The 7,580-nt window shown below is 33.3% G+C and overlaps 2 protein-coding genes across 2 annotated transcripts; both read left to right on the plus strand.

Moving 5' to 3' along the window:
* Positions 1–390: 390 nt before the first annotated feature.
* LOC126884843 (uncharacterized) lies at positions 391–5,654 on the plus strand. The gene is made up of 2 exons (XM_050651123.1): positions 391–530; positions 4,274–5,654. The coding sequence occupies exon 2, from the start codon at positions 4,274–4,276 to the stop codon at positions 4,871–4,873; it is 600 nt and encodes a 199-aa protein (XP_050507080.1). The 5' UTR covers positions 391–530; the 3' UTR covers positions 4,874–5,654.
* On the plus strand, positions 540–4,259 carry LOC126885605 (uncharacterized). Its single transcript, XM_050652208.1, has 4 exons — positions 540–677; positions 1,143–2,133; positions 2,329–3,302; positions 3,381–4,259. The coding sequence occupies exons 1-4, from the start codon at positions 540–542 to the stop codon at positions 4,257–4,259; spliced, it is 2,982 nt and encodes a 993-aa protein (XP_050508165.1).
* Positions 5,655–7,580: the final 1,926 nt, after the last annotated feature.

A 7,580-nucleotide genomic window follows, 5' to 3' on the forward strand; every position in this document is an offset into this window, starting at 1 on the left:
TACTCTGCTATTTATCCCTTTATTCCAGATGATAGTTATTATTTCGACATCTGATTGTCTACAAACAAAAAAGACTTAATGTTAGCATGCTGAATGTCAATTATTCGTCATTCTTCGTAATTATTCTTTGTTAAATCTTTTCGTGTTTTGATTTTGAATACAACTCAATGTTTTTTGCTTGGTTATTTATATCACTCCTTCATTTCAGATGGATTTATCAAAAATTAATGCCTCATCTGTCGTAGCGAGGAAACCCGTGAAGAAACTCAAAGAATTACCGATCGACATTCCAGTACCCATTACGGGAGCCAAAATTGTGAAGACAAAGTTTGGGCAAGCTGTTCTGTTAGATTTGGGGGAAGAGGTGGTGTTTCTACCGCCTAGAGTCACAGATACCTACAGCCCCGTCATTGAGGAGTTTTCGAGCGGGAAGTATTCGATAGTTTATCACGGCCTGGTGGACTGCGGCCAACAGTACCAGCCCATGACATCATTTAAAATTATCTAAGCGAAAATACTGAAAGAGAGAGGTAAGCAATATGGATATTGTTAAACAATGTAAAAATTTACTGTTATTCATCAAAAGAATCAGAAAGATAGTTTTTGATAAATTCACAGCTAAAGACAAAGAAATTTGGGTGAAACGCTTAACGAAACAAATCAAAACTTGTAATAAAGTAATAAAAAAACGCACTTTGCCTATAGGTACAATTAGAAAACTGCAAACGCATGTAGGACATTTTAAACATTTTAAACAGATTATTTTCAATAGACATGTCGGTATGGGGCTAGACAACAAACTAAAACATAGAGTTAAATGGGAAAATGTAGTTTCCGCGTTTAAAAGTCGAATTAAAACTGGAGTTATAGTTAATTTATGGCATAAGGACTTAGCACATTTCCTAAATGATTGTTATATTATTTTTAAAAATAAAATCAGAAAAATTTTAAAAGCAGATAAAGTTGTTAAAGTTAATGTTTGTTTTTGTGGAGAATTTATTAAAAAATCGGGGGAGGAGGAAATTGTAAATTTTAAATATTTTAATACAAAAAATGCTGTACTAGACGTATCTACCGATACAGAGCGGTGGTTTTTTGAGAATGTTAAAGATAAAATAAATCTTAAATTATCCGAGTTTCAGGAAAGGGACTCCGGTTTTGCATTAAATAGAATTGTATCTTTAGAAGTAAATATTAATCGATATGAAATTGGAAATGGTTCCTCGTATATTAAACTTCCTGAGAGTATTCAAAAAAAGCGTGCTTGTATTAATGTAAAAAATTCTGATCAAGCATGTTTTTATTGGGCAATAGTTAGTGCCCTCTATCCAGCTAAAGCACATAAAGAACTCCCATCCTCATACCCATGGTACAGTACAGTACTAAAAACAGAAGACCTAGAGGCACCAATGCCGTTACATCAAATTTCAAAATTTGAAAAATTAAATAATATATCAGTCAATGTATTTGCTTTAGAATTAATAGAAAATAATGAAAAGTCATTTTTCACAGTATATCCAGCTAGATTAACTAAAACAGTCGTTGCCAAACATGTAAATCTTCTTTTAATTCAGAATCACTATTTTCCTAAATTAAACGATTATGAAGCACCTCCAGTGGATAATGATAATTCAGAAATTAAGTACCACTACTGCCACATTACGGATATGTCTAAATTAGTTGCTGGTCAATTAAATAAAAGAAAGGCCAAATTATTTCTTTGCAATAGATGCTTAAATTATTTTTCAACTGAAGGGAAATTGTCGGAACATGAAAAAATGTGTGCAGATATGAATAATTGTAAAATGTCTTTTCCTAAATATGATGCTGTTAGTTTTAAAAATTATACTTATAAACAAACAACGCCATTTGTCATATATGCAGATTTTGAGTGCATGTTAGAAAAAGTTACAGACCTCCAAACATCCTGTTGTACTAAAAAATATCAAAAACATATTCCGTATAGTGCTGGATACTATGTAAAATGTAGCTATGATGAAAAGTTGTCTTTTTTTAAGAGTTATAGAGGCATTGACTGCATGGAGTGGTTTGCTAATGAATTACCAAATTTAGCTCAAAGTATTCATTCGAAAATTAAGAAAATTATACCAATGCAGGAAAACCCGAGTACCAGTAAAGCCACAAGGTGTCACATATGCGAAAAATGTTTTTCTCCTACAGATATCATTGTTAAAGACCACGACCATTTTACGGGGGAGTTCAGAAATTTCGCCCACCAAGCCTGTAATTTAAATTTCAAAAAATTGTTTGTCGTCCCAGTTATTTTTCACAATATGAGTGGCTACGACAGTCATTTTATAATTTCAGAGTTAAGCAAAAAAGGAGATATTAGTCTACTTCCAGTCAATAAAGAAAAATACATTTCATTTACACTTAACGATGCTGTTACTAATATAAAATTTCGATTTATTGATTCATTAAGATTTTTAGGAGCCTCTTTAGATGAATTGGTCTCAACATTAAATAAAAATGACTTTAAAATTTGCAAGCGAGAATTTAGCAGGTTAAGTGACGATGAATTTAAATTAATAACTAAAAAAGGGGTATTTTGCTATGATTTTATTGATTCTTGGGAAAAATTAAACATTACCGATTTACCTCCAATAGAGGCATTTTATAATAAGCTAAACGATACGAATCTTACAGATGAGAAGTATGCTCATGCTAAAATAGTTTGGGATACCTTTAACATTGAAAATTTAGGTCAATATTCAGATTTGTACTTAAAAACCGATATTGTGCTTTTAGCAGATGTTTTTGAAACTTTCCGCAAAAAATGTTTTATAACTTATGGGTTAGATCCAGCCTGGTACTACACAATGCCCGGTTATTCTTGGGATTGTATGTTGAAATACGTGGGGTGTAACCTCGAGTTATTGCGTGACGTTGACATGATACTATTTATGGAGAAAGCAATTCGTGGAGGAATTTCAGTATGTAGCGGTAGAATGTCGGAGGCCAATAATAAGTACATGTCTAATTATGACCCCGCACAGCCCTCAAAATACTTAATGTATTTTGATGTCAATAATTTATATGGGTGGGCTATGGGAGAACCCTTACCCTACGGAGGGTTCGAATGGATGGATGTCAAAGACATTGATGTTATGTCTGTACCTGATGACTCTCCCGTAGGGTACATGTTACAAGTTGACTTGGACTATCCTCGCCAATTACATGATCTGCACTCAGATTTTCCATTCGCTGCCGAACACCGCAAAGCTTTGGGTTCAAATCATACTAAACTAATGACAACACTTTATAATAAAAAAGAATATATCGTTCATTATAGAAATTTAAAACAAATGCTGGCTAATGGGTTAGTTTTAAAAAAGATTCATAAAATTTTGAAATTTAAGCAGTCTGCGTGGCTGCGACCCTACATAGAATTAAATACTCGACTTAGAGCTGCAGCTACGAACGATTTTGGAAGAAATTTATACAAATTGGCCAATAATAGTGTATTTGGAAAGACTATGGAGAATATAAGGAAACATAGAATAGTAAAACTAGTCAGATCATGGAATGGGCGATATGGTGCTAAAAATTTAATTTCTAGTGCCAGGTTTCATAGCAGAAAGATATTTAATGAAAATTTAGTAGCTATAGAACTGATTAAATCAGATCTAGTTTTTAATAAACCCTTATACATTGGCATGACTGTTTTAGATATATCAAAATTATGTATGTACCAATTTCATTACGACTATATGCTTCCAAAATTGGGCGCAGATAAATGTAATTTAATGTATATGGATACCGATAGCTTTATTTATGAACTGTACTGTCATGATGCATATGAGGAAGTAATAAAACAAGATCTATCAAAATTTGATACATCCGATTACGCTGTAGATAATATCTATAATATTCCTCGCGTAAATAAAAAAGTTTTAGGAGTAATGAAAGATGAAAATAAAGGAGAAATTATGACAAAATTTGTGGGATTACGATCAAAAATGTATACTTTTAAAGTTCAATCTGGTCGAATCACTAAAAAAGCAAAAGGGACTAAATATAATATAGTAAAAAATGTTATAAAATTCGATGATTATGTAAACTGTTTAAATGATTTTAAGGAACAAACTGCTACTCAACACTCCATTCGGTCATATAGCCATAACGTCTATAGTATAGAACAAACAAAAATTGCGCTAAGTCCTTATGACGATAAAAGATATTTAATTCCAAATAGTTTTAGAACCCTACCATTGGGACATTACAGTATTTTAGAATAGATTTTTTTTTGTAGATGAATGTTCCATCATTGACCGACCTGTCTATCAAAAAAATCTGTGAAACAACAGTATCAGCATCATATTTCATCGAGCAGTCCCCCTTGCCGTGGACATTAACAAAAATAATATTAAAAAAATTTCCTTTATATAAATGGGAAACGATGATAAGCAGTGCTAAAAATGATCCTATTCCTTCATATAAAGGAATAGAATTTATTGCTTGCTCTAAACACATACCGTCACATTTAAGAAATGTCGTATTAGGAAAGTCAGATTGGGGGAGTATATTTGAAGATGAACACTCCAGTTATTGTGTATGGGCTAATGGATATTATCTTAAGCAGCATCGCCTAAACGTATGTAAATCATGTTTTTTTGCATTCAAAAATGCTCATGAGACCTTAAATAAATTTTTACTGGTGCGTTACGACCATACTCACGAAGTTTATGATGCTGATGATATCGTTGAATGCGTATATCAGCAACCATATTATTGGTGCAATAGTTGCTTTACTCAAGTTTTATTCGATTTAAAAGATTACGAGTCTTGCGTTAATGCATTACATGAAATGCCTAGAAATAACAGGTTTGATGATTCTGAACCAGAAGTCTGAAGTAGGCAGTAATATTGATTCTTTTTTAAGGAACAAACTGCTACTCAACACTCCATTCGGTCATATAGCCATAACGTCTATAGTATAGAACAAACAAAAATTGCGCTAAGTCCTTATGACGATAAAAGATATTTAATTCCAAATAGTTTTAGAACCCTACCATTGGGACATTACAGTATTTTAGAATAGATTTTTATTGCAGAAGAACGTTGAAATGTCTCACAGATGTGTTACATCAGACCTATGGACTCCCGCTAATCTGCAACAAATAGCAGCCAATAAAATTTATTGGGATGTAGTTGATGCTAATACAAAGACATTTACGCTTCCAAGTGGAGAGCAACATCCTCTCCCTCAAGATGTGATTGGTATTGAACGATGGTACAGCAAGCAAGGATGTACCGCGAATTTTAAGATTCCCAAGCAAATACGATTCAGTTTAAACGTAAATTGTATAAGAGAATTAAAACTACAAATTGTGAAGAACTGTGAAAAAGTGATGTCATGCGGGTGTCGAAGATGCGGGGCTCCCTATGGATTCCCCCCAATTTACAAAAAATAGCGAATACAATCCTAAGTAAATTGTCTAAGAGAATTAAAACTACAAATTGCAAATATTTAAAAATTGATTTTTGAGACGAATTATGTTCATAAGCTACTATCTCTCTTTTGTACTAAACGCATAACAATATCCACTTGCTATCTCTCTCTTTCTTGTATATATATTGTAAAATAGTGTGTAATATATATATTATGGTAAAATAAAAACTCTAAATTGGTATTTTTTTTTTTATTTATTCAAATCATTAATTACCCTAATTTTATAAAAATAAATGAACTCCCTAAGAGCATTGTTTGTCATATCATCTGACATTATAGAACAAAAAGCATACAATATTTGCAAGGGGTTTAAACTATCTGCAGCATTTTTACAAAAATCTAAAACATTATAATAATATTCACAAAAGTTCAAATTTTCTAACAACTGCATACGAGGCGATAGCACACTAGTGTTAAGTTCAACAATTTGCTTCACTTCTTCTTCATCCATATAGTACTCCACACCATGCTTCTTAACAATAATGAATTTACAATCATCGTAAACTATCGGGGTAACAGTGCAGTATTCTTCGCATGGAAAAGTTGGGTGCATGAGGTCATCAGTTGATTGGAAAAAATCAATTAGTTGTTGTGTAATGATTGAAATAAAGGAATACCACTCGTATGCGCTGAGTGATATTCTGGTTGGTTTATATTGCTGAGATAAAATCACTGCAGGCGAAAATGATCTTGCAGGGCTTATACCACATTGTACTTCATAGCCCGATAACGTGTATTTTGTTGCAAGCAGGTAGAAAACTTCTGATTTGGCGGCAGCCTCATAATTTTCCAAAGCTCTATCTAATTCTTGATTATAGTCTTCGTTGCTAGGCATATCGATGCTAAATTCACAACCACCTGAGGAATACCCACTATCTTGAGAGCCACCTGAAGAATACCCACTATCTTGAGAGCTCATGTTCACTTGTACTGACATTGATACTGAAGCATGAGTTCTTTTATATTCCCCTACTCCTTGTGGTAAAAACAACCTCTTTGCAAAAAATGTATTGCTACGCGGCGGATTAAAAGATAGATCCTCCTAAACTACGTCATTAACGTTAATCCAGCTGTTATGTTTGCTGTCCATACCGAGCCATTTCACATACATCTTATTGCCTTTTCGTCTAAGTACTTTTTCAACCAAGTAAATGTCAGGGTTTAATGTTTTCTGTAATTCTTCTTCGTAAAACCCCCCGCTAATCGGTATACCTTGCATGTCTTCAAGCAAATACGTTATAGGATTTGTTATCTTAACTTTTACAATTTTAAATAATTCCGTCGTCCAATTGGGCGTGTAGGCCTTTTCAAATAAATGTTTTGTCTTTGAGACACGCACAATGTCACCAATTTTATATTTTCTTGGACCAGCAATTTTTAAATGACTATAACTCTTGTTTAAAATAGCTTTTTCGTTGGATTTGTTGACCTGAGATGGTGTGTATCCCGTTTTACTGTGCCTTGTATTGTTGTATTCCTCGGTAATTACAGGTAGAGCTTCTAACCATTTGTATGATCCATGTAAACTGAAATACTTGTACAACTTTGCTTTTAACGTTCTAATGACTCTTTCACAAATGGCGGCTTTTTTAATCGTGTAGGTGCTGTAATGATTAATTTCGTGTTTTTTCATTAAATTTTGAAATTTTCTGTTATAAAATTCTGTTCCCTGATCGGATTGGAGGTTCTTCGGAAGTCGTCGAGTATGGGCGAGAATATCCGAAAATGCTTGAGTAATTTCCTCGCCAGTCTTGGTCTTTAGAGGGCGTGTCCAAACATATTTTGAAAAACAATCAATTACGACTAGGATTAGTTTAAAATTTTTATTTTGGTGTGCGTAAGGACGCATTTCGGCCAAATCCATTTGCCACAAGTCATCGATTCCTTTGATTATTGTTCGTCGACGAGGATAGATTTTTCGTGCTGGTTTATGCAATTCGTTCACCACCTGTTCCTTTTCTGTAGACATTTTCTTATTAACGACCAGCATCTACATCTACAACATGTGTGCGCAATAGATCAATATTACGTACTATATCCTGTAATGTTTGCTCCACTTGTTTTAACCTCTGTTCCATCTTCATATCGTGCATCGTATGGTTTGCAA

Source organism: Diabrotica virgifera, chromosome 5 (genome assembly GCF_917563875.1).
Source record: "Diabrotica virgifera virgifera chromosome 5, PGI_DIABVI_V3a".
NCBI lineage: Eukaryota > Metazoa > Arthropoda > Insecta > Coleoptera > Chrysomelidae > Diabrotica > Diabrotica virgifera.